Below are 26,387 nucleotides of genomic sequence, written 5' to 3' on the forward strand. Positions count from 1 at the left end.
AATTCAATTTTTGGCTAAAGAGCAACTTGAGGTCTACTTTGTTTCATCAGTACCTTTTAGAATGTGATCACTATGACAACTAATTTTTCAGTTATATTTCTATTGTTTAGAATTCCCTCTAGCATTCCACATCTCCTAAATGTAACAATGAATACAAAGTTTAACTTACAAATGAAAATGTTTTAAAGGCTTTCATAGAATAATAACTTGTAATTTGTTGTTCATGAAATTCTAAATGATCTTTTTGATGCTCATGTTTATAATTAGCTGCAGCATATGCCATAAATGAATCATGTACTGTAATTGATCCCATTTACATGGAGGGCAACTTAGGAACTCAGACACCAAAGATGGACTGCAGGCACCATGGATAGCTTTCCAGAAGCTAGAGTGGAGACTGGCCTTCTGGTCCCATTTCTGTCACTGAGTTCTGTTTCTTTCTATACACAATTGAAGCCACTAAAATACACGGGCTTGAGACTTCTTTTAGCTAAACATACACTCATAGACAAGAAAGTGAAAGTTTCCATGCATCTAAGCTTTTAAATTATGAATCTGTGACTAACCAGCCCATGCTCTGAGAGGTGACTGCACAGGTGATACTGGTGGAGAGGAAGGATTCAAGCCAATAAGCTTCTGCTGCTCTATTAACTGCAAGAGTTTTCCACGAGCCTCCATACTCTGTCGATTCAATTCTGCAATCCGTTCCTCCATGCTACTTGGTGTCAGAGGTTGCACTGCTGGAAAAGTCTTAAAAAACAAAAAAAGACACAGACTCCATGTTAAAAATAATCCAAACAATTCTCACTTTTTGTAAAAATAAACTTTTCCTCTAAGAGCCAGCAAATTAGTCTTCATAGTCCTTGCTCGGAGAAGGCAATGGCGACCCACTCCAGTACTCTTGCCTGGAAAATCCCATGGGGGAAGGAGCCTGGTGGGCTGCCGTCTATGGGGTCGCACAGAGTCGGACACGACTGAAGCAACTTAGCAGCAGCAGCAGCAGCAGCAGTCCTTGCTACATGCAAACTTGAATAATAGGCAAACAGTAACAGAATTTACAGATCTCTTAATTTAAAAATAAAGGCTAAAGTGGAGGGATACTTATCCTTCTAATATCAGTACCACATAAGCCTTCTAGTCCCTCTGTCCATGTAGAGTGACTGTGGGACAAAGCAAAGCTTTCCTGCATTTCTTAGTGTTTGCTGAGCTGCACAAAGACCACGTAAGCAAGATACTACTCCCAGTGATTAGCTTCTAAGTAATCCCTATTTAAAGACAGGTCTGGAGTTTGAATCACAATATACACAAGAGGTTCTGTTGTAGTTGAAACAGATGATTCTATAATTATAATCTTCATGCACCGTGAGCTATTTGGCAAAGATTTCTAGGAATCAAATCACTCCTTCTGACCACACGTCAGCCCTCCCAGGCTGTTTTTGGCCTTAGATACCTGATTTCAGAAGGTTGGTGACTGTAAAAGAGTACGGGAGGTAAGAGTAAGAAGAAGCCACTCAAGAAATATCACGAAAGTTTGATGTGAAAAGAAATGTATATGTCACTCTTAAGTATTTCATTTCGTTAAGTATGTCCCTTTGAGGGAAAAACAATTCCTAATAGGAGTCACTAATTTGCAGTTTACACTCATTAGTTAAAAAAGAGACAGTAAGATAGTATGAATTAAAAATCACTCAGTAATTCTGATTATATCAAAGAGTAGTGAGCACAATAAAACTACATTCTCCTCTCTTGCCTGATTGTTATCCCAGTGGGAAAAGGAGGTAAGCTCAATTTTTAATTCTGTTGTCTTTTTAAAACCAAGAGTTGCCTGCTTCAAATAATCTTCAAAACTCTGCAAAAACAGAAATGTTTCCATTGACTAGAACTGAGACAGTGTGTATCGATGACCGCAGCCCACTCCTGATCTCCTTCTTGGCTTCTGACGGCTGTTTCTGTGACTCGATACTCACATTCCTCCTGAGCCAGAGCTGACAGAGATGGCCCTCACCCCCACTCTCTCCCAACCTTCTTCATAGGAATCCTCAATCCACTGCTGCTAAAACCCTTATGGAAACCATCACTATGGATCCCTTAATCCACGAAGCTGGCCAGCTCCTTTCCATGGCCTCGTCCCCATCGGAACACTCAGAGGTGCCACCCTGGCTTCGTGGCAAGGTAAAAAGAAGTCTCTCCCATCACTGGGATCAGCATGAAGGCATGTTTCACAATTGGAACTTAGAGTCCCTTTTCTCCCCATAAGCAAGGCAATGAAGGTTTACACTGCCAGGTCAGCCCACAGTGTACTTAACTTAACAAAATTCCAGCACAACAGTATGTAGACTTTTTTTTTTTTTGCCTTTTTTACAAAAATTAACTTACTTTTTATTGAAGGATAATTGCTTTACAGACTTTTGCTGTTTTCTGTCAAGCCTCAACATGAATCAGCCATAGGTATACATATATCCCCTCCCTTTTGAAACTCGCTCCCATCTCCCTCCCCACCCCACCCCTCTAGGTTGATACAGAGCCCCTGTTTGAGTTTCCTGAGCCATACAGCAGATTCCTGGTGGCTATCTATTTTACATATGGTAATGTAAGTTTCCATGTTACTCTTTCCATACATCTCACCCTCTCCTCCCCTCTCCCCATGTCCATAAGTCTATTCTCTATGTCTGTTTCTCCACTGTGCCCTATAAATAAATTCTTCAGAACCATTTTTCTAGATTCTGTATATATGTGTTAGAATATGATATTCATCTTTCTCTTTCTGACTCACTTCACTCTGTACAATAGGTTTTAGGCTCATCCATCTCATTAGAACTGACTCAAATGTGTTCAGTGTGTAGACTTTTGCTCCTCAAAACGTAATCCTCAGACCAATATCATTTGAAATTTATTAGGAACGCACAGGTTCTACCTCAGACCCACTCAATCAGAGACTGCATGTTAGCAAGATCCCCAGATAATTCATATACATAAAAGTCTGGCTTCAATAATTCTTTAAAACATCATTTCCATAGGAGAATGCATTGTGTCCTAAAAAATTAACTACTCATGAGTTGAGGGCCAACTACATGCAACTCTCTTTTATGAGCCCCTTTGAGAGTAAAAATGATTTCAATTAAAATGCAGTTGTGTGGCAAACGTTCAAAACATATTTATTCTACATTCTATATTAAAAATTTCATTCCTAGCTTAATTTTAGCTTTTCTACCCATTTTACTTTTGTCCTATTTTCCTCATTCATTTCCCCATTTAAATTTTATGTCCTCTTCTAACGTGTGTGTGACATAAACTGATAAATAACCTCTACTTATTCTGTGATGAGGACATGACAAAGCATAAGCCCTCTAGCACCAGCCTCAAAGATATACAGGGTCATTTCTAGATGCTCCAGTAATAAACTTAAATTCCCATACATCTGGAGTCAATCCTTAATTGGTACTCACAGTCATCGTGTCGCTGGCATGACTTGTCTCCTGTCTGTCAAACTCCCGAAGTCCGTCCCCTTGCTCTCCCCCTGGACCAATAATATTATTCAGATGTGCCCTGATAGTTGAATTCTGCAGGGTCAACTCCGCAATTCGTGCCATGATGTCCTTTCTCTGTATTAACGTCTCATTTGTTCTAAGCTGCTGCCCGTCTCCCAGCACCAGGGGTTCTTCTGAGAGTGTGGGGTTTCTCGATTGCTGCATGCTTGACCGGGAACTGCAGAGAGGGTGTGAGAGGCTAACAAAAGGAGCCTGGGTTTTGCTCTGCGAGTCTTCTCCCATGTGAGAGGCCCTCCACCTCTGAGTGAAGAGGTGACTCTCGTCACTTGAGTTCTGAATGTCTGCGCCAACAGGTAAGGTCTTCTTTTCCCAATTTTGTTCCTTTTCGATTATTTCCACGGTCGGAGGAATTCGCGGAGCAGGACGGGTTTGGACAGTCCTCCTCAATACTGTAGATACGGTTAGAGCGTAATAAACATGTACTGCTGAACCACAGTTGGCTCTTTGGTCATCTCATGAGCCCCCCTCCCCACACACACGTAGTAGTTAGCATTTGAGAAGCATTTCAAAGGAAGGATTTGGTTTCTGAATGCCTCAATTATTTTAACAGGGAATATACCAGCAATACTACTCCTAATAATCAAGTACAGAGTCTTTTATAATCCTTGTAGCTTTATCAGCAACCTTGTGAAAAACCATCTACCTAGTTCACATTTTAAGACATATATTAACTCATATCTGGAATCCTGGGGGGAGTATAGACACATAATGTAAACTAAAGATGGATGGGGAAGTATCTCTGAAGAAGTAAAGTTTTTATTTACTTTTTTGCTTTGTGTTTTGGGAGGTTTTTTTGGCTACTCTACATGCGGATCTTAGTACCCCAATCAGGGATCAAACCTGCAGCCCCTGCATTAGGAGCACAGAGTCGTAACCACTGGACCCCAGGGAAGTCCCAAGAAGTGACACTTAAATGATTACATATGTGGCAGAGAATGGAACAAAGAACATTACAATCAGAGATAACAACATATGTGAAGGCCCCAAAATAGGAAAGAGGAAAGAAAGGAGGCCAGTCTGGCTATAGCATACCAACAAGGGAGCATCGGGGAATACAGTATATAAGACTAGAGAAGCATGCAGGGGCCATTTCTCACAGAGCTTTTTAAGCCATGTTAGAAATTTTATAATTTAATCCAAGAGCAATGAAATCTGGAGAAGGTTTGTCCACAACTCAATTTACATTATTTACATTTACTAAATGCTATAGAAATTAGAAGGTCCAGGAAGAGAAGTAGGGAGACCAGCAAGCAACCATATTAGTCAAGAAGAAAGATGATGGTAGCTTTGACTAAGGTATGTTGGCTATGAAGAAGGAGAGAAGTAGACACATCCGAGAAACGTCTTGGCAACCGAACTGCAAGTGATGCACTGAAAGCAAGAAGTGAGGGAAAATGCAGGGAAAATGTGATGCTGTTTGGTGAGATGGAGCCCATCAGGAGAACAGATTTAGGGGAAGGAGGATTATCAAGAATTATTTTGAACATGCTAAGCTTAAGGTGCCTATATATCCATCCAAGCAGATGAAACATAGTTCAGATACTCAAGAGATCATCTAGGCAAAGATCTAAAACTGGAGGTCACTGGCATATAGAAGGTATTGGAAGCCACAAGAACAAGTGAGATTATTTAAACAGAAAGAATAGTAAGAGAAGAAACCAGTATCATGACATGAAGAACTTAACATTTAGAGTCAGGTAAAAGCTTTATTTGCTTGGGCTCCAAAATCACTGCAAATAGTGACCGCAGCCATGAAATTAAAAGACACTTTCTCCTTGGAAGAAAAGCTATGACAAACCTAGATAGCATATTAAAAAGCAGAGACATCACTTGGCCAACAAAGGTCCATAGTCAAAGCTATGGTTTTTCCAGTAGTCATGTACGAATGTGAGAGCTGGACCATAAAGAAGACTAAGCACTGAAGAATTGAGGCTTTCAAACTGAGGTGCAGGAGAAGACTCTTGAGAGTTCCCTGGAGAGCAAGGAAATCAGTCAGTCCTAAAGGAAGTCAGTTCTAAACAAAATCAATCCTGAATATTCATTGGAAGGAATGATGCTCAAACTAAAATACTTTGGCCACCTGATGCAAAGAGCCAACTCATTAGAAAAGGCCCTGATGCTAGGAAGACTGAAGGCAGGAAAAGGGGACAACAGAGGACGAGATGATTAGATGGCATCACTGACTCAATGGACATGAGTTTGAGCAAGCTCTGGGAGATGGTGAAGGACAGGGAAGCCTGGCATGCTGCAGTCCATGGGGTCACAAAGAGTCAGATGCGACTGAGCGACTGAACAACAATACCCCTGGACCATCCAGACAAATGGGATACCCCCTTACTCTGCATTTCATTGCTGAGGACTTGGTCCTTTGATCTGAGTTTAACTGACATTTACAATGCCTGATGGAACAGATACATAATGAAATTCACTGTCACATTTCACCATAGGTATAATGCACATGCTATAAACCACTCTGAAAAACTCTCCTTCAGCTAAAAGGTTATATATGGTCATCACTGTCTTTTCGAATTCTGTTTATGAGGGAACAATGAACATATTGTATGACATATATGAGGCAAAGAAAAACAACTGCCATATAACTTTAGAAGAAGCCTGCTTACCGTCCTGCAAAGGAGAGAATTCTGAGTTGCTCTTCTGCCTGGGTGGTGTTAACAACACTGCTGGCTCAAACATGTGTCCTGGAAGACTGCTGGCCAGGCTCCCACTTTCTGGAGGGTTTGGCACCTGAGACAGTTTGCCAGGCAAATCTTCCTGTGGGAACTCAACCGCATCTTCTCCTCTGAACATCAATGGCATGGAGACACTAGCATTTACGGCTGGGTCCTCTGAAGATGAGAGGCTATTAGTACTCAAAGGAGTTATGAGCACACTTCAGGCATTTAGACTTAGGTGCATTTCCACAGAGGGCAAAATCACGTGGCCTCTGGAGCCCTCACTTTCTAGTCCATACCCTCACTGAGCAGTCACTCACGGGCCAGGCTCCGGTGCTGCCAGCACTGGGAGGAAGCGGCTATTTTGGAGAAAAGCACTGCCCTTGAAGGTCTGCCCTCGCCACTGAGTTTACCTCATGCAAGTTAAATTTTAGAGTCAGCCACTTCTAAGAAAACACTCCTAAATACATAAAACTCTTTCTAAACAGAGACATGCGTCAAAGTAAAAAACAAAAAATGCTCAGTGTCCTATTCGGCCTACGACGTATGATGGTGGCACACGAGGTGAAGAAAGGCTGTGAAAGCATCACCATGAATGAACCAAGGTCATGCATTTCTGAAATTCAGTATTTTTTTCTTCTCAAGACCATCTCTTCCCCTCCCAAACCGGGGGCACCCTAATTAAAGGTGCTGGCACTAAATTCCCACATGTCTAGGAAGCTAGTTGTGTTACTTTCTATTTGTGTGACTTTATTAAGTTACCAACCCTCTCTCCTAGCCTTAGTTTTCTCATCTAAAAAATGGGGATAACAATGACACCTATCTCATAAGACTGAGTGAAGAATTCTTTTGAAAATTAAATGAGAGCTATAGTATGATAATTAAATGAGATAATACATGTAAAACACTGGAAAAGAACCTGGGATAGAGCAAGTATCCAATAAATATTAGCTGGAATAATTATGGCAAATGTAATGGTGATAACGCTATCTATCCATGAACAGACAATAGTTACATATAGATTTACAGTTTTGTTTTCTCTGAAAGTATTTTAATGCCCATCTGGAATAGTAAGATTATTCTTCTCACCTGGATTATCCATATTTCTTTGACTTGTGGCTCCCCTTTCTAAGGCCTGACTTTCTTTGTTACTTATCACAGGACAGTTCTTAATGGCATGTGTGAGTGATATAAGCTGCTCATCTGTTGTGATCATGTACTGCTGAAGTCTCGCCTAGAGAAAAATGAACAAAATAATATCATTGGCTTATCAGACGGCAAATCACCTAGGTGTGTATATCTACATCATTGTTTTAAATACTCTAGGAATTTCAGACTTTTATTCATATACTAAAATCATGCATTCATGAAATATATAATTATAAACTTTTTAAAATTTCTTGATAGAAGAATGGTTAAATACATCATGGAATATTATTAATTAATAAATACACTGCTACAACAGTAAGAATAAACCTTTTCATAGGGCTTTCAATTTATAAAATCTCTTTTATAATAGACTTTATACCTATTGACTGATGATGATACCTACTGACTCTTAAGCTACTCAAAAGACCAAGGAGGAAACTCAACAGAATATTATTCAGGTATTTAAACTGATAAACATAAGCATTATAAAAATGTATGGTAATGTATATAAAATAGTGTTAAGAGATTATATATATGTATATGTGTATTATATATTACAGTTGACACTTGAACTAGACAGGGTTCCAGGGGCATCAACACTCTGTGCAGGGAAAATTCATGTATAACTACCACTGGCCCTCCATATTCAAGGTCCTGCATCCATAGATTCAACCAGCCACTGACTGTAGTAATGTAGTACATACATATTGAAAAAGCTTCACATATAAGTGAACCAGCACAGTTCAAACTGGTGCAGTTCAAAGATCAACTGTATCTATACAAAGAGACATACATAGCTCCAACATGAAAAGACATTTGCTAAATGTCAGGTGTGGTCAGAAGTCAGAAATATTATTAGTAGGACTGTTGAATGATATATAATAAACATTTTTATATCTGTCCAAATTTTTCCCCAAACCCACATCACATATCCAATAGCTCACTCAACATCTCCATGAGGAACTCACATAGGCTTCTCAAACTTAAAATACAAAAAACCAAACTCCTCCTAAACATTCCCGCCTCATCAATAACAACTCCATTCTTCTAACTGCTCAGGCCAAAACTCTGCCTCTTCTTTCACATCTTCTCCTTCACTCCATATCCTGTCCATCAGCAAATCCTAGTGGTTGACTTCATCAGAATTTGGTTACTTTTCACAACCTATCCCACTTACAACCTCAACCAAGCTGCCATGTCTCACCCGAATTATTCTGGACTCCTGTCTGTAATATTCTGCTTCTGTGTTTGACCACCTACAGTCGGGTCCTTCACTGACCCCAACCTGCACCCTGGAGCACCAGTACAGACTCGCGGGGGCACCACAGGACATTTTTAAATTCTCAAGGAAACTGCTGATGCTCAACATTGTCAGGTACTAGTGACCGACTAGCTCGAAGTGTTCACAGATTCAACATTAGATCAAGATACACTCCTTTTGATGATACCATATCCTCCTAAGGCTGAGTTTTCAGTAGCTGCTGTGCTAAAAAAGCAACACTGCATAAAAATAATTATGGAACAGGAAATAAGCGTGATGGTGTTCAATATGATTCCAGGCTATGAGAAGCTGTACAATGCCCAATAGGTATACATATTCCATTACTAAATAACTGTGGTTATTAATCATGAATAAAAAAAGACTTTTTCTATCAGTTTTCATGTATTATTTTTTTCACACAGCATCTAAGTTGTTGATGCACAAATATTTACTGAGTTGTTTGACACTAACTACTTAATATATGGAGCTGCTGGGTATTTCTTTGGCCTAGGGGTGTCCTGAGACACTAAAGGGAAAAGTGAAGTCGCTCAGTCATATCCGACTCTTTGCGACCCCATGGACTGTAGCCTACCGGGCTCCTCCGTCCATGGGATTTTCCCGGCAAAGGTACTGGAGTGGGCTGCCATTTCCTTCTCCATCCTGAGACACTAAGGTCACCATAAACACAGACACAGCGGTGATCTCTGATCTAATCTCAAAACAGCCGCCCAGACTGACTCTCTTAAAACTGAGTTAGATCACATTTCTGCCCAAATCCCTTTTGCGGTTTCCTATTTCATTCAGAACAGAAGTCCAAACCCTTACCCAGCCTGCAGGGCCCCTGTGATCTGACTTCCCTGCTCCTGTCTCCTCTTGTGCTCCCTCTCCCACGTCCCACCCCTGCCATCCTGGTGGCTTTTGAGCTCAACAGCCACGCTCCCACCTCAGGACCTAAGCCCTTGCTGCTCCTCTGCAGTGAGTGCTCTTTGTTCAGCTGTTGGCAGGCTCACTCTCTCATCTCCTCAGACAGACATGTCCTGTCCCACTGATACCCTCCCATCCCAGACACTTCCCATCCCTCTTACTAGCTTTCTTTTTCTTTATAATACATAATAAGCATCTAACTAACAATATACTTCACTTTTTAGGGGGCAAAGTTAATTTAGAATGTAAGTTCCTTGAGGACCTAGATTTTTTTGTCATTCACTACTCTATTTCCTGCACCTAGAACAGTGCCAGATACACAGTAAGTGCTCAATAAAGATTGCTGAACATATTAGTACACTTTAAAAGTGCCTATCTTCCTAAGAGAATTGAAAACATATGCTCACACAATTGGGGCTTCCTAGGTGTGACTTTGGGTGAGCTCCAGCAGTTGGTGATGGACAGGGAGGCTTGGCGTGCTGCAATTCGTGGGGTCGCAAAGAGTCGGACACGACTGAGCGACTGAACTGAACTGAACTGAACTGAGGTGTCACTAGTGGTAAAGAGCCCACCTGCCAATACAGGAGATGTAAGAGACATGGGTTTGATCCCTGGGTTGGGAAGATCCCCTGGAGGAAGGCATGGCAACCCACTCCAGTGTTCTTGCCAGGAGAATTCCATGGACAGAGGAGCCTGGTGGGCTGCAGTCCATAGGATCGCAAAGAGTTGGACACAACTGAAGAGACTCAGCATGCATGCACGTTCACACAAATACTTGTACATGAACGTCCACAGCAGCATTATTCATTCATCATACCCAAAAAGGTGGAAACAACTCAAATGTCCTTCAGCTAATGAATGGATAATCAAAGTGTGGTAGAGCCCATACTAGAATATTATTGAGCAATAAAGAGGAATGCAGTACTGACACACAGGACAACACGGATGAACCCTGAAAACATGATGTGCTGTGAATGAAGCAAGACACCAAAGACCACATACTGCATGATTCCACTTAGATAAAATACTCAGATTAGGCAAATCTATAAAGACATACAGCAGATGTGTGGTTTTCAGGGGCTGAAGGGAGTAGAGTGAATGATAATGTGTGTGGATTTTCTCTCTGGGATGATGAAAATACTCTGGAGTTAGATAATGGTACTGGCACAGAAAAAAAACACCGAATTGTACACTACAAAAGGGTGCATTAAATGGTATGTGAACTATATCTAGAGTCTGTCAATATAGAGTGAAGTCAGTCAGAAAAAGAAAAACAAATATAATATATTAATGCATATATATGGAATCTAGAAAAGTTGAACTGAAAAATATATTTGCAGGGCAGGAATAGAGACACAGACGTAGAGAATGGACTGTGGACACAGGAGGCGAAGGAGAGGGTGGGATGAATTGAGAGAGTAGCATATACACTACCATGCATAAAACAGATAGCTAGTGGGAAGTGCTACATAGCACAGGGAGCTCAGCTCGGTGCTCTGTGATGACCTAGAGGTGCGGGATGGTGTGGGTGGGAAGGAGACTCAAGAGGGAGGGGATATATGCACACATATAGCTGATTCTTGCTGTACAGTAGAAACTAACACAACACTGTAAAACGATTATACTTCAATTTTAAAGAAACTGTATGTGAACAGGAGAAGGCAATGGCACCCCACTCCAGTACTCTTGCCTGGAAAATCCCATGGACGGAGGAGCCTGGAAGGCTGCAGTCCATGGGGTCGCTGAGGGTCGGACTCGACTGAGCAACTTCACTTTCACTTTCCCCTTTCATGCATTGGAGAAGGAAATGGCAACCCACTCCAGTGTTCTTGCCTGGAGAATCCCAGGGACGGGGGAGCTTGGTGGGCTGTCGTCTCTGGGGTCGCAAGGAGTCGGACATGACTGAAGCGACTTAGCAGCAGCAGTATGTGAACTATATATCAATAAAAATTGCATGTCTTACATCTAATGTCCATTGACACAAACACCACTTGTCTACTACTGATTTCCTAGTCTCTTGTGGCTGATAAATAAAAGTATCAGGAATGATTATAACCACTGCTTGACAAAAAGATGAATAAAGATACTGAAGATACTATCAACAACTTTAAATGGCATATATTGTAGGCGGGTTCCTCACAGCGTATCCTCAGTTATTTAAAAATGAAAAGCAGCTGTCACAACACTCACTTCACATATTGGATAAACCACTATAATATGAGTCGTCATTATTTAAACGTAGATTCTGTCTTCCCCAGTAAATATAAGTTTCTTAAAGACAGGATATTTATTCTACACTATTTATAATTCAAGTTTCTCCTATAGTACCTCCAATATAATAAATGTTCTTGAAAAGTTACTGTTGAGGATACTAAAGAAGTGATAAATTATCACACCAGCACAACTAAATCAAAGGCAACTAAAATAGAATCTCATACATCTGTAAAGATGTTTTATACTACTAGACATAGAAAAGTTTGGGATCTCATCTAAATACCTGGGTAGCAGTATTTTCTTCTCTAAGGAAAAGAACTTCAGCTGTCAGCGCATCAATGAGCTCTCGATGATCACCTAACGCTTCTTCCAGTCGCTGCCTGGTCTCTACTTCTTTACGCAGCTGGAGCTCACTCTACCGAAAAAAAAAAAAAATCAAATAAACTCCCCTCCATAGCATCACATGTTGCAAATTAAAAGTTTCTAATCAAATCTATCATAGAAGAGAATACTTACAAAGTATATATTATGTGACAGTAATAAGAATTAAATATTTTTATTAAAAGGTTTATATTTCATTAAAATGTGCTGCTTTATCGTCTCCCTTTCTTTTAATATAAAACAATGAACAGAATGATGTGTAGAATCAAACAACTACAATTTTTGTAGAAGAGAGTGGAAGGAAGTACATATACAAACTGCTTGAATATATGTAGGCCATCTCTAGGACAGACTGATAATGATAGTTGGCTACAGGAAGTAAACATGTTAAGTGAAAGTCAGGGGTGGGAATTAGATTTTTCTCCATACAGTCTTTTGTTATCTTTGAATTGCATACCATGGTAAATGTATCACCAGTTCAAAAATTAAGTTTCTTAAAACATAATTAAAAGTAAAAAACAGGTTTAAATGATTAAGCTTCATAAAACAAGTGATTAACTAAAATGTACATGCTTCTAAGCCTGTAATATGTTCAGAGAGCCAAAAGTACACTCCTAGAGATCCTAACCTATAGATGTAAGAATGTTAAGACTGTCACAAGTCTGACAGTAAAACGAATCTGTAAAAAGCAAATTTAGATAGATCTCCACAAGATGGTGAAGTAGAAGGACCTGAGCTCACCTCCTATCATGAAAACACCAAAATCACAACTAACTGCTGAATAACCATCTACAGACAAAAAAGATATTCTACTTCCAAAGACAAAGAAGCAGCCACAACAGGATTGTAGGAGGGGTGCATTCATGATACAATCAAATCCCATCAACTCTGGGTGGGCAGCCCACAAACTGGAAAATAACTATATCACAGAAGTTCTCCCACAGGAGAGTTCAGAATCTGACATCAGGCTCCCCATTCTGGCATCAGGAGGAGGAGCCCCCAGAGTATTTGGCTTTGAAAGCCAGTGGAGCTTGATCACTGGAACTGCACAGAACTGGGAGAAACAGAAATGTCACTTTTGGAAGGCACAGGCTAAGTATGCATACCAGGACCCAGGGGAAAAGGCAGGGACTTCATAGAAGCCTGTGCCAGACCTACTTGCTGGTCTTGGAGGGTCTCTCAGGGAGGCAGATGGTGGCTGTGGCTTACCGCAGAAACAAGGACATTGGTTGTGGAGGTACTGGGTATTCACTGGCGTGAGCTGTCCTGGATGCCCCCACTTTGATGCCAAGACCTAGCTTCACCCAATAGTCCAAAGGCGCCAGTGGTGGGATGTCTCAGGCCAAACAACCAATGGGGCAGGAACACGGCCCCACCCACCAGCAAATAGGCTGCTTAAAGTCTTCCTGAGTCTACAGCCACCTCTAAACACACACTTTGACACAGCCCTGCCCACCAGAGGTACAAGACTCAGCTCCACCCACCAGTGGCAGGCACCAGTCCCTCCCACCAGGAAACCTGCACAAACCTCTGAGAAAAGCCTCATCCACTAGGAGGTAGACACCAGAAGAGAAACTATAAACAAGAACCCCATGGGACCACCAACACAGAAAGGTAAACAAAATGAGACAGCACAGGACTATGTTCCAGACAAAGGAATAAGATAAAGCCCCAGAAGAACAGCTAAGTGAAATGAAGCTAGGCAATCTACCTGAAAAAGAATTCAGAGTAATGTTCGTAAAGATGATTCAAGATCTCAGAAAAAGAATGGAGGCATGACAGAGAAGATACAAGCAATATTTAACAGAGAGTTAGAAGATATAAAGAATAAACAGATGAACAATATAATAACTGAGATGAAAAATATACTAGAAGAAATTATTGCAGAATAAATGAGGCAGAACAGATAAGTGAGCTGGAAGAATGGTGGAAAGAACTGCCATGGAAGAGAATAATGAAAAAAGAATGAAAAGAAGTGACAGTTTAAGAGACCTCTGGGACACACTAAATACAACATCTGAATTAAAAACTTACAACAAACAAAAGCCCAGGACCCGATGGCTTCACAGGTGAATCCTATCAAACATTTAGAGAAGCGTTAACACCTATCTTTCTGAAATTATTTCAAAATCTGCTGAGGAAGGAACACTCCCAAACTCATTCTATGAGGCCACCATCACCCTGATACCAAAACCAGACAAAGATCCAACAAAAAAGAAAATTACAGGCCAATATCACTGATGAACACAGACACAAAAATATTCCACAAAATACTAGCAAACTGAATCCAACAATATGTTAAAATAATCACACGCCATTAGCAAGTGGGATTTATCACAGGGATGCAAGGATTTTTCAATATCTGCAAATCAATCCTCATGAGATACCATGTTAACAAACTGAAAAATAAAAACCATGATCATCTCAATAGATGCAGAAAGAGCTTTTGTCAAAATCCAACATCCATTTATAATAAAAACTCTTCAGAAAGAAAGCACAGAGGGAATCCTACCTCAAGATATTAAAGGCCATATATGCAAACCCACAGCTAACATCATACTCAACAGTGAAAAGCTGAAAGAATTTCCTCTAAGATCAGGAACAAGACAAAGATGTCCACTCTCGTCACTTTTATGCAACATAGTTTTGGAAGTCCTAGCCATGGTTATTAGAGAAGAAAAAGAAATAAAATCCAAATTGGATAAAAAGAAGTAAAACTGTGAGATTTGCAGATTACATGATACTATACACAGAAAATCCTAAAGATGCTTGGAGAAAGGAATGGCAACTCACTCCAGTATTCTTGCCTGGAGAATTCCATGGACAGAGGAGCCTGACAGGCTACAGTCCATGGGGTCACAAAGAGTTAGACACAACTGAGCGACTAATATTACTACTATACATAGAAAATCCTAAAGATGCTAGTAGAAAACTACTAGAGCTCATCAATACATTTTGTAAAGTTGTATTATATAAAATTAATACATTTCTGTACACTTACTATAAAAAAAAGAAATTAAGGAAACTATTCCATTTACTATCACATCAAAAAGAGGAAAACACCTAGGAATAAACCTACCTAAGGAGACAAAAGACCTATATAAACCATAAGTCACTGATAAAAGAAATTGAAAATGACACAAACAGAAAGATATACCATGTTCTTGGATTGGAAGAATCAGTATTGTCAAAATGACTATACTACCCAAAGTAATCTACAGATTTAACGTAGTTTCTATCAAGTTACCAATGTCATTCTTTTGTAAATCTAAGACAAAAAAAATCTTAAAATCTGTATAGAAACACAAAAGTCCCCAGATAGCCAAAGCAATCTCTTTTAAAACATATTTGGCTGCATCAGGTCTTAGTTGCAGCAGGCAGGATCTTCACTGAAGCACAGGGATCTGGCATTGCAGTGCCCTCTCTAGCTGCGGCATGCAGGCTCCAGAGTGCACAGTCTCAGTAGCTGCAGCACACAGGCTCAGTTGCTCTGCGACATGTGGGATCTTAGTTTCCCAACCAGGGATCTAATTCACGTCCCCTGCATTGCCAGGCAGATTCTAAACCACTGAACCATGAGGGAAGTCCCTAGCCAAAGCAATCTTGAGAAAGAAAAATGGAGCTGGAGGAATCAGAAAAGAATTTTCCTGATCTGTGTCTACAGATCACAAGTATACCACTCACCAAACTGAACTGAAGTGGGTCTAGCAAGCAGAGAAAAGCAGTAGAATGAGGACATGATTAGTAGTTTATTCTATAACTGCCAAACAGTAATATTAACTATTAGCGCAAGATATAATTTTATTTCTAGCAGATTGACCTAATTATCACTTAATTATTGCCTATTACCAAACTAAAATCAACACCACTTATCTGGCATATCTTTATCAGGATGTAGAGGAAAATTAAGAGGCAAAACCTTGCCAACAGATAATCCAAAGCTGAGGCATTTTAAACAAAGCTACTCAAATTGAAAATATTTTATTTGGAGAATGCAATAATTTAAGTGCAGAGGGGAAAAACCTACCTAATTCTGCCATCAGTCTAGTAGAAGAGTAGACTCTAACAACCTTACCTCTTTAAGGTACCGAACCAGGCGACAGAGTGAGCTCACGAGGGACAGGGTGAAGCCGGTGAGACCCTGGCTGTTCTGGAGTCCCTGGACCTCGCGGCCTGTCCACCGCTCATACTCTTCTATTTCATGTTCCACTTCATGTATCATGTGTTTGAGGACATCCAGGCTGGGGTTACTGCTCCTTGGTAAGTCTGTGGAGGCTGTGCTGGCTGATAACGTGCTACTCTTCTGTTTGGAAGGAGCACGTGAATCTGGTTTTCTTTTCACTGATAATGACAGAAGTCATTCTACATTAAGACCAGGAAAAATTAAACTACAAAAATGTTTGACTGTTGCTCACAATTTATAAAAGGTATTTTTTACAGAAGGTATCATCATTTTCTCATCAAGAATCTATACTGTTTAAACCAGATTTATACTATCTATAATAAATTAATGAGAACCATCCTTCTAGAGTTACATGCAATAAAAGGAGGCACTAAATGGCTACCATTCAACAACCTCTTACTCTGCAGGATCTGACTGGATGAGTTTGAGAGACATGTACTAAGAAGCTAAGATACCTATATCAAGTTACATAGTTGTTTTGTTTTGTTTTTTTATGCTTCCAAAACAGAGAATTTATTTTATTTATTTATTTTAAATGTGTATAACCTCCCCATCCCACCCCTCTGTAGGTTGATACAGAGCCCCCGTTTGAGTTCCCTGAGTCATAATAACCCATTTTGTCAATTAAGAGACTGAACCTTTATTTAGCAGCTGTTTTTGCTTCCTTGAGTTTAGCACCTGTCCCACAACATAGCTTGAGTCTAGAGTCTCAGTAGATTCTTCAGGTTGAAGCCTTGTATGGATTCTCTTAACAGCATTGGTAGCATTCAAAGCAGCTACAATTCCAAAAGAATCTCAAGTGAACAATAAAAATATTTTTAAGCATTTCAATCAACAGGTCAATCAGTATTTACCAATCAGGCTAAGACAGTAAAAACCAAGTAACATTCCTTAAAAAAATTACTGGGTTTAAGAAAGAAAGTAAGCTACTACTCTGGGAGAAATAATAGTGGGGGAACCAAACCTTTTTGTTCTCCTGATGGAGAAGCAGATGATGGAGTTCCTGAAGAGGCTGTCATTTGTGACTGTGTTGCTACTTTCTGCTGAATATCAGTCCATAGTTTATTAATTAACTCAGAATTTTCTTCCTTTATTTGGTGGAGAAACCTATAAATTACAGGACAACAAGTTATGTTAGAATTAGTAAGTACTATCATTTAACTTGTTCAACTGTTTACATGTTTGATGTGAAGAAACATTTAATAAATTGTAATCAAAGAGAAATATGTTTTGCTTTAATTTACAAGGTAAGAACTAAAATGCCTATCTTGGTGTTAGAAGGTACTGTTCATCTCCCTTTCGGTTTCCTAGCTAGGATGGCTCCCAAAACAAGAGTGATCTGCCCTTTCTGAAGTTTTCTGCTATGGGCTCCATTCTCCCCTCTCTTTCTCTAGAGAAAGTACATGGTTTTGATGAAGGAGCTGGTTCTCCAAGCACAGTCTCTGCTTATCACTGAAGTAAAGTGACGGAGCAGATTCTGCCCCTGTGTGTCAGGGAGGTGGGGAGAAAGAATGAGAAGAGCTGCAGTGCAAAGGGTGAGAAAGAGAAGCCTTTTGCTGTAATCATCTTTATCAGTGATAAAGCCGCTTTTTCAATCTTTAGTCGTCTGATTTGTTTGCCTATTTCCCAACTGGGCTAATATTTAAAAGGGGCAGGTGCTCAAAGTAGAAACAACCAAATGTCTACCAGCTGATGAATGAATAAGTAAAATGTGTTCTGTTCACACAAAAGAACATTATTCAGTGGTAAAAAAAAAATGAAGTGCTAACACACTACAAATATGGATGAATCTTGAAAACATGTGACAGACACCAGACACAAAAGATCACATTTTGCATGATTCTACATAAAAAAATGTCCGGAATAGGCAAATCTACAGAGATTTAAAAAAAAAAAACCACACACACACATTCATTTAATAGATTAGATTGGGCTGAAAGGTTTGGGAGAAAATGGGATCTGATTATTAAAGAGTGTGGGGCTTCTTCTGAGGGTAATGAAAATGTTCTGAAACTGACTATGGGTCACACAATTCAATGAATATACTAAAAAAAAATCTCAAATTCTGTTAATATTATACTTTAAATGGGTAGATTGTATGGTATATGAACTATAAATCAATGAAACTGTTATGAGAAAACAACAGAGGAAGTCTTATTTAAAACAACAGAGGAAGTGACTCCAAAAACCTCAACCTAGTGGAGCTGCTTTCAAGCAACCTGTGGACAGCACATTGAACACTAGCTGCTACGAAGTTTAATTAACAAAAGGCCTGTAATGTGGTCCAAGCACATTACGGCTAGTCATCAAAGCATCAAGAAGACTCCTACTGCAACACAGTATAGGTGGTGGTGGTTTAGTCACTAAGTCCTGTCCAACTCTTGGACCCCATGGACTGTAGCCTGCTAGGCTCCTCTGTCCATGGGATTCTCCAGGCAAGAACACTGGAGTGGGTTGCCATTTCCTTCTCCAGGGGATCCTCCCAACCCAGGGATTGAACCTGGGTCTCCTGCATCGCATAGTATAAGTTAGGTCTAAATACAACCTTCAGGACAAATCCTAAGAAAAGTGTCATAATGAGATTTCTGTACAACTTGGGAAAATCCAAACCAGTTTGAACTCCATTACTGTCTCCTAATGTTTATACTTTTAAGAATCAGGTTGTATCAAACAGCAACAACAAAATAATAATCCAATACTATCTATGGTAGGCTAAAGAATGGCCCTCTAAAAAGACACACATAACTTAATCCCTGGAACTTGTGAATGTTACTTTATCTGACTAAGAAGGGACTTTGCAGGTGTGATTAAGCTAAGGATCCTGAGATAGCGAGATGATTCTGGATTCTCCAAGTGGGCCCTGAATGCAATCATATGCATCCTTAAGAGGGAAGCAGAGGGAGATTTTGATGCACACAAGCAGAGAAGGTGACATGAAGGTAGAGGCAGAGACTGGAGTGATGTGGACACAAGCCAAAGAACACCTTCAGCCACCAGAAGCTGAAAGAGGTAAGGAATGGATTCTCGCTTAGAGCACCCAGAGGGAACGTGGCAATACCAACATCTTCACTTTAGTCTAGTGAAACTGATTTAGGATTTCTGGCCCCTAGAACTGTGAGAGAATAAATATCTGCTGTTTGAAGCCACCAAGTTTGTAGAAATTTGTTAACACAGCCTCAGAAAATTAATACAGATTTTGGTATCTAGATATGGAGTGCTGATGTAACAAATACCTAAAAATATGAAAGTAGCTTTGGAATTGGATAATGAATAAAGGCTAGAATAATTTTTAGGTGAACAATAGAAAAAGCCCCCTTTCCATGGATCATATCACTGACTCACGAACCTGAGCAAACTCTGGGAGATAGTGGAGGACAGAGGAGCCTGGCGTGCTGCAGTGCATGGGGTTGCAAAGAGTTGGACATGACTCAGCAAATGAAGTTCTGAACAACAACAGAAAAAACCTGATTGCCTTAAAAAGATTATTGGTAGAAATATGAATGTTAAAGATTCTTCCATTTAAGACTCAAGAGGAAGTGAGAAGCATGGTAGAGAAAGCCTGTATCATCTGAGAAAATAACATATCATCATAAATAGAATGCTGGTAGAAATATGAATATTAAAGAAGCTTCTGGTGAGGATTCTGAAGAAAATGAGGAACATGTTATTGGAAACTGGGAAAAGGGCAATCCTTACTATAAAGCAGTAGAAAAGCTGAGTTGTGTGGGGAAGCAGAATTTGTAAGCAATGAAACTGGATATTTATCTGTTAAGGTTTACAAGGAAAAGTACTGAATGTGCAGGTGGAGATAGTGGTGAACCTGCCTGCCAACGTGGGAAACATAAGAGATCAGGTTCAATCCCTGGGTCGGGAAGATCCCCTGGAGGAGGGCTTGGAAACCCACTCCAGTATTCCTGCCTGGAGAATCCCCATGGACAGAGTCTGGCAGGCTAGTTCACAGGGTCACAGAGTCAAGAGTGAAGCGACCACACATGCACACACATGCACTGAACATGCAGCCTGCTTTTCTTCATGCTGAAACACAAGAGTAAAGAGAGAAATTGAGAGAAGAACTCTTACGCAAAAAGAAACCAGGACTTGATTTGAGAAATCCTTACTCTTAAGATTGCAAAAGATGCTTAAATTAGGAGTCACTGTTAGGAAAGCAGGCTCTGGAGAGAAGGACAAGTGCAGCAATTCTCTTTTATGGCAGCATCAATTATAACAGTATTTTAATGACTTTATTTCAGAGACAACTTAAGAATATCAGCATCTCTAATTTATATCCCATCCAAAAGAAGCTACCCAAGCCTACAGGAAAGAGCAATTTTCCTTGTCATTTGGTTTCTGCCACTTGGGATTTCTTCTTCTCAATTCTTTCTCCCTTTTTTCGCACGATGAATGCCTCCAACATCACCTCTTCCTCTCCCTAGCCTGTAATACAAAGGTCTACAGAGGAAGTAAGGTAGTGGTGAGTGTTAAGTAAGAGGCTTACAACCATTGCTTCCTCACTTGGAATGTGCTGACCCCTCAAAACACCAATGACTCAGTAGAGATTTCTGAGGACTGGGTTACAGATTTATTGATAATGTATAATATTATCATATGAGAAATCAATTCCATGCTCACAAGAACTCACAGAATTCACAGACATTTTCAGACCAGAAGGCACCTTAGAAGTCTTATTTTCTACCCTCCTCATATTTTACAACTGAGGAAATAAAGACCAGAGACGATCTAAATAGTAAGTAACCAAAGGCTTAGTCCCCAGATTCCAAGTCTAATTCATCTTCTATTAATACCCCATGCCCAGCAGTCAATAAGTAACATTTTGAGACATAAGGTATTCATAAGTTAGAAACTGCCTTTTCAAACAACTAATCAGATAAAACTAATCTTAACCTACTCAATGAAAAAAATTATTTACTTCAAGTGTAAAGAATAAAAGTTATTCTGTACAAGATTAGTTACATTTAGGTTCTGAAAGAAAAGTACTTAAAAGATGACACATATTTCCAGGTATTCTGAAGAAAATGGTGACCAGCTAAACTTGAATGACTCTACATATCCTCCAAACACTGTACAGTGAAACAGAAAAGCAAATACAACAGCATACAACCCAAACCTTCTATATTACTGGAAGAGACAGAATACTACTAACTTCAAATATAAGTATAAAAATAAGCATCAAATTCCAACAAAGATACTTCTGGAGCTCCTGCAGGAAACCTCTGCAAAGAATGGGGGCAGCTCAAAATGACTGCAAAGAGAAAAGGAGAGCTGAGAGCCTAAAGGTGGCAAAAATTACCTGTAGAAAGAAAAAGTCCACTCTAAGTATGCAAATACTTAAAAAACAACAACAACAGCACTGGGCAATCATAACCCGACCAGGAAGTGTGCAGAACCCCAGGTGGTCGTCTTGGGAAGGCATCACTTCTTAAGGACAAGAGAGTTAACAGAAAAGGAAAGATGCACTTCGGAGGCTGAGTGCAGAAGGGAAAAAGATGCAAAAGACCTGCAAGACAAAACAGAGCTACGATATTGGAGAAGCCACCTTTAATCTACCAATACTTTTTTTTTTCCTTAAAAAAAAAAAAAAAGGCTTTAAAGAAGTTGTGCATCACTGTAACTGAGAGAAAAATCATCCCAAACTCCCAATCCTCTCCACAAAATGTTCAGTATAACAAAGGCAGTACATCAAACCAGAAAACTGAAACTGAAATATTTCAGCTAATGAAATTCCTGCCCTCAACATGCAGAAAAAAGCAGAAGAAAACCATAATACAATACTTTTAGTAGAATTAAATACACTTTAAAAAGCATTTCTTTAATCAGAAATTCTAAAACTAAAACCAGAAATGGACAAAGAAGAGGAAGAAATAAAAGAACTGATTAAACTGAGGAAAGAAATCAAAGAAAAACTATGTCAGAAATAAAGGTTAAATTACAATGTGTCCATTGGAGAATTGTTAAACAAAGATTTAATAAGCAACATTAAAGAATTACAGAAAAACAACAAAAAGAATAAAATTAAGATTAAGACGACTACAATAGGTCAAAGAGAAAGTGCCTAAAGAGGGGAAACCAGGAAAAACCTTTTGTGTATATAAGGGGAGTTTCTGAAAAAGAAAAATGAAACAGTGATTTAGAACTAATACTTAAAACTACAACTATAATCAAAGAAAACTTTTAAGGCCAAAAAAGAAAGAAAGAAAAGAACTGAATATATCCATATTCCCTACATATAGGAAAGGCCCATATATAAATATAGGAAAGGGCCAACTGTGTTGGAAAAGGAAAAATTGACCTGGAAATGTAATCTAAAATATAGTTAGCAAAATTTAAATTTTAAAGATAAAAGAAATCAAGTCACTAGATAAAAATGCCAAATTATTTACAAGGTCAAGAAAATTATCCTAGCATCAGACTTTCTAAAAAAACCATTCCAAGCAAACCAAGAATGGAGTAGCATTTTTACAGATGTTAAGGAAACAAAATAGGAACCATAGATTTTATATCCAGCCAAAATGTCCTTCAAATATCAAAGCCATAAAAACTTCTAAACTTGCAAAAACTCAAGGAAAATTGAATTCACAAGTCCTGTGGCATAAGCTTTGTCTGAGAGAATCAGCCAAGAGTTAACTAGGGACACACCATAAAGGGACTGATGATGCGCATTTGATATATTTAATTACAGCTCAAGAACAAAAACAAAAATAGAGATATAAGAGGAAAAATAATATGTACATGTTTTATGCTCCGTTAAAGGGAGAAAATGCAGCTCAAAAATGGGGATGAGGATGGAGAGAAAAGCAGGGAAGAAATGGGAATGCAGCATAACCCGCCTGCTGCACAGGCAGCAGGTCAAAGTCAAAAGCGCCACCGCAAACCTGACAGTGACACTTAAGCCAGAAAACACGGGCCTCCAGGCTCTACGGAAGCTGATATAAAGAAACGAGCAAGAGTAAAAGCTACAAACTTCCTAAATGCCAATGAAACTTTTTAAAAGAGCAGTCATCTCACATGAAGAAGGAAAATTATAATTAAAGTATAATACACTCAGTATCATAAAGTAATGACAAAGTTGACACCAAATATATCAATCATATCAATACATGTTATAAGCCTACTTCACCAATTAAAAAAAAAATGATTTTCAAACAGGCTAACAGGGCAAGATCCAATTCTATGTTAAATACAAAGACACATTTAGAACACAATAATTCAGAAAAACTAAAAGAATAAGCAAAGACGATCCAGGCGATTAGAAACAAGAAAAAAAGCAGAGGTTTTGTTCCTGTTATCAAAGTACAACTGAAGCCAAGAGACACTAACTTGACTTGTTAGCCAATTTATAATGCTAAAAGCCATAATTCACAATGAAGATATAATATACATGGATATCCATGTATCAAAAAATAACCATCTTTATAAGGATGGAGATATTTAACTTCAAACAGAATTACATATACTTAAACATCAAATACAAAGAAACAAACAGTAATAGTGAGAGACTTTAAAACACCACTCTCAATACAAGATAATGGCAAAAATAAGTAAGGATATAGAAGACATGTACAATATAATCAATAAGGTAGATCTTATGGATATACATAAAGAACTTTATACTTTATTAATAGAGAATATACCTTCTTTGCAAACACACATATGGACATTCATAAAAATTTGATCATTGATTCCAGTCACAAAGAAAACATCATTAAATTCCATAAGTAGAAATATTACAAACCACACTCAGGCGGCAACAGAAATAAAAACAACTGTAGAAGAAAACCAAGAGACTCTTCTATCTGGAAGCTTAAAAATGAAAAAAAAAAAAAACCAATAAAAACTATTAAATAATTCTTAGGTAAAGAGCAAATATAAACAAATTAATTTCTAAAATAATAAAACACCACATATTCGGTTGTGTAGTACACATTTAAGGCAGTGATCATGGAAAAATTCTGAACCTTAAATATGCTTATCAATTAAAATAAAATAATGAAAATAAATGCATTACATTCTCAACTCAAAAAGCTAATTTAAAAAAGCACAAAGAAGATTATAATAAAGATAAAAGCAAAAATTGATAAGGAAGAAATCAGAAAAATTATAGCTCTACTTAAGAAAACAAAAGATATTTTCCAGAAGTATAGAGATTATTTGCACACCTCAGTGGACATACATTTCATAAATCTAGATGAAATGGATAATTTTATGAGAAAATGTAATTTATCAAAATTGACATCAACAGATATAGAAGGCTTAGATAATCCAATCTTCATAGAAGAAACAAAAGTTATTATGGTACTTCCCCACAAAAAAAGCACCAGGCTCAAATACTTTCACAGGGGATTTCCACCAAACACTCAAAGTACAGATAGTCCCAATGCTACATAAATTGTTCCAGAACTTAAAAAATTAGAAAACTTTCCAACAGACGTGTCTTATAAAATCAAGTATAACACTGTCACCTCAATCTGATACTATATATTTTAAAATTATAGATAATATCATTTATGAATATTAATGTAGAATACTATTAAATAAAATATTAACAAACAATATCCAATACCACAATAATAAAAATATGCCAAGTGGAATTTATTTCAGGAATTCAAGAATATTTCAAAAAGGCATTTATAATATAAAGAACCATACTAATAGATTTAACCAGGAAACACATATGATTATCTACAAATGTTAAAGTCTTTGAGAAAATTCAACACTCATTTCTGATAAAAACATTCAAGAAAACAGGATTTCAAAGATGTTTCCCTAGCATTGTTTTTGTTTTAAAAAAAGACCTGAGTACTAAAGCCAGCACTTTACTAAAGAGGAAACAAAAGTATCATTTTCACAGATCAGGAGCAAAACAAGGATGCCAGATGCCCACTATTTCCACCATCATTTACCACTGTCCCTTAGCTACTGCAGTATACAAAAGAAACAAGCTAGTGATATAAGACTCAGAAAACAAAACTACATCTATTTGCAGATGACATGATAAGTGAAAGTGAAGTCGCTCAGTCGTGTCCGACTCTTTGCGACCCCATGGACTGTAGCCTATCAGGCTCCTCCGTCCATGGGATTCTCCAGGCAAGAATACTGGAGTGGGTTGCCATTTCCTTCTCCATGGGATCTTCCCAACCCTGGGATCAAACCTGGGTCTCCCACATTCCAGGCAGACGCTTTAACCTCTGAGCCACCAGGGAAGCCTGATGACATGATAGGATACCTGGAAAATCCTAGAAAACCAATGTTATAACTAATTCAACCAAGGTTCAGAAAGGTAGCAGAATATCAATATAACACACTGAAATCAGCTTGGCATCCAATCGGTGGCGTCTAGGACAGCTCACATCAACGAGAACTCCCTAGTACCTCCACCACCAGTGCCCTTGTCCTCACAGAGAGCCACAGCCACCCCCCATCCCCCGCCCCCCAGGAGATCCTCCAAGACCAGTAGGGCATTTGCTTACTCACTGCTCACTACAGGGAGGCCTTTTCCAGATGTATTCCTTTTCAGAGGCTTTGTCTTCTGCATGGGAAATGGACTCTTCCAAGGCTACTATCTCGTTTACTGTGCTGAATACCCTGCTGAGTGGTACACAGACATACAGTTTAGCCCTGATGTCTTCTTATCTATTTTGGTAATGGGAATCAACATTCACAGTGACTATAATGCCCCCAGCTCAGGAAGCCTGGAGAAATCATCTACAAGATCCTTGTTCATGTACATTTCTGGAATCAATTTCCTTTCTGAGATCACTGAATGGATCAGCTATGTCCTGGCCACCTCGTCTCTTCTCAGCACTTACATTTGCATTTTTTCTCACTTTCTTTCCTTGGGCTGTGAACCTTTCACCACCATAGGCTCTACCTCAAGATTTTGAGGACTACCCCAAGTTTCGGAAAGACTCCATTCATCTTTTAAGGAAACCAAACAAAAAGGGAACACAGCTCCCATGACCCTGTGGAAAACTATAAAGCTGCTGAGCCTGTAACTTTTACAGTCCCACTGCGTATATGTGAGAGCTGGCCTCTGGAGT

At 39.0% G+C, this 26,387-nt stretch overlaps 1 protein-coding gene across 5 annotated transcripts in view; it reads right to left on the minus strand.

Moving 5' to 3' along the window:
• The window catches only part of SPICE1 (spindle and centriole associated protein 1), a 60,160-nt gene that overhangs the window by 4,436 nt on the left and 29,337 nt on the right, over window positions 1-26,387 (minus strand). For 3 of the 5 annotated variants that reach the window (XM_044941910.2, XM_025284191.3, XM_025284200.3), the window contains exons 8-16: window positions 25,822-25,935; window positions 17,297-17,439; window positions 16,971-17,108; window positions 16,225-16,490; window positions 12,052-12,183; window positions 7,310-7,454; window positions 6,170-6,394; window positions 3,447-3,937; window positions 567-750 (exon numbers count right to left, since the gene is read on the minus strand). In XM_044941910.2, the coding sequence (XP_044797845.2) occupies window positions 567-750; window positions 3,447-3,937; window positions 6,170-6,394; window positions 7,310-7,454; window positions 12,052-12,183; window positions 16,225-16,490; window positions 16,971-17,108; window positions 17,297-17,439; window positions 25,822-25,935 (1,838 nt within the window). The remainder of the gene's footprint in view (window positions 1-566; window positions 751-3,446; window positions 3,938-6,169; window positions 6,395-7,309; window positions 7,455-12,051; window positions 12,184-16,224; window positions 16,491-16,970; window positions 17,109-17,296; window positions 17,440-25,821; window positions 25,936-26,387) is intronic. The other 2 variants (XM_025284208.3, XM_025284214.3) reach the window with 2 other exon arrangements.

This window comes from Bubalus bubalis, chromosome 1 (assembly GCF_019923935.1).
Source record: "Bubalus bubalis isolate 160015118507 breed Murrah chromosome 1, NDDB_SH_1, whole genome shotgun sequence".
NCBI lineage: Eukaryota > Metazoa > Chordata > Mammalia > Artiodactyla > Bovidae > Bubalus > Bubalus bubalis.